Source organism: Martes martes, assembly GCF_963455335.1.
Source record: "Martes martes genome assembly, chromosome: 5".
NCBI classification, from domain to species: Eukaryota; Metazoa; Chordata; class Mammalia; order Carnivora; family Mustelidae; genus Martes; species Martes martes.
Window position 1 is genome coordinate 5,610,288 of NC_137892.1, and position 1,768 is coordinate 5,612,055.

Here is a 1,768-nt window from a genome sequence, read left to right on the forward strand (position 1 = left end):
CCTGGTAGCTGGGCATGGCACATGATGGCAGCCACAAAACCAAAAATTTAATTTAAAATAAAAATTATTAAATATTTAATTATTCAACTTTATTTTATAATATCTAGATAAAGTTTTAAAACCATGAGTATCTTACTTTTCTCTGTTGATATAGTGTACACAGAGGACTGTGTAAGAATGTGTTATAAAGAGGAAAGATGAGGAGAGATTTCCCATCCCCATTTCTCCCTATGTTAAGAACTGAATATTGTATTTTGCATGCATATTTTTGTTGACAGTTAAAAACCATGGAGATGACACTTGCTTCTTTATTTTGAGAGATAGTTAATTTCAGTAGAAATGATCTCATGTTTTTTGATATATGTACAAATTTACACTTGATTGGTTTTAGCAATTAGTATCCAGACAACTCCAAAGTTGAAAACACTCAAAAGTTTCGGAGAGTCATTGGACTTGATCGATATTCTGAATCAACTACAGATTGAGGGTAAAAAATTAAGTTGCACAAGTTAGTTTCCTTCACCCCTTCAACTTGTACATTGTGATTCTATGATAAATCGTTTCACATGTACCTGTTCTCATTTCCCTCTTAGCAGAAGCAGTTCCCTCCGTAGAAATGGAAAGGGCCAATGACAGTTCCCTGATGGGTTTCATCCTTCTAGGCTTCTCAGACCACCCTCACCTGGAGGCTGCACTCTTTGTATTTGTCCTTTTTTTCTACCTCCTGACGCTTGTGGGGAACTTTGCCATCATCGTTATCTCATACTTGGATCCCCTTCTTCACACCCCTATGTACTTTTTCCTCAGCAACCTCTCCCTGCTGGACCTCTGCTTCACCACTAGCCTCGCACCTCAGACCCTAGTTAACCTGCGAGGTCCAGAGAAGACTATCACTTATGGTGGTTGTGTGGTACAACTCTATATTTCTCTAGCACTGGGCTCCACTGAGTGTATCCTTCTGGCTGTAATGGCTTTGGATCGCTACATTGCTGTTTGCAAGCCCCTTCACTATGTGACTATTATGAACCCACGGCTATGCCAACAGCTAGCATCCATCTCCTGGCTCAGTGGTTTGGCTAATTCCCTGATCCATGCTACTTTTACCTTACAATTGCCTCTTTGTGGCAACCATAGACTTGATCATTTTATTTGTGAAGTACCAGCTCTTCTCAAATTGGCTTGTGTGGACACCACTGTCAATGAGTTGGTGCTTTTTGTGGTTAGTGTCCTGTTTCTTCTAATCCCCCCAGCACTCATTCTTATCTCCTATGGCTTCATTAGTCAAGCTGTGCTGAGGATAAAGTCCCTCGAAGCAAGGCACAAAGCCTTCAGCACTTGCTCCTCCCACCTTACAGTGGTAATTATTTTCTATGGCACCATAATCTACATGTACCTGCAACCAAGTGACAGCTATACTCAGGACCAAGGCAAGTTTATCTCCCTCTTCTATACCATGGTGACCCCAACGTTAAATCCTATTATCTACACTTTAAGGAACAAGGACATGAAAGTAGCTCTGAAAAGACTTCTGTCAAAAAAAAATGTGCTCCCTACAAACATGAGGTTCAAGGAAGTGTTTCCAAGACATGTAGTCAGTCACCCAGCTTCTATTTAGCCAAACCACATTACCATATTTCCCAATTTCAAGCCAGTTAAACCTACATTTACTTAAACAAGGGAGATTTTCCTCTTCTATGGGTAACTAAACAAAATATATGCTTATTTAAATTCAGAGCTTGAGCCATGGGGAAGAGAGTTTTGTGTAGAT

The 1,768-nt window shown here is 40.0% G+C and overlaps 1 protein-coding gene across 1 annotated transcript; it reads left to right on the plus strand.

Moving 5' to 3' along the window:
* Positions 1 to 616: 616 nt before the first annotated feature.
* Positions 617 to 1,562, plus strand: LOC308342657 (olfactory receptor 2G3-like; the record flags this gene model as incomplete). The annotated part of the gene is given in 2 exon segments (XM_080803237.1): positions 617 to 1,534; positions 1,536 to 1,562. Coding segments are annotated over 2 exon segments (945 nt in total).
* Between the last annotated feature and the right edge of the window lie 206 nt (positions 1,563 to 1,768).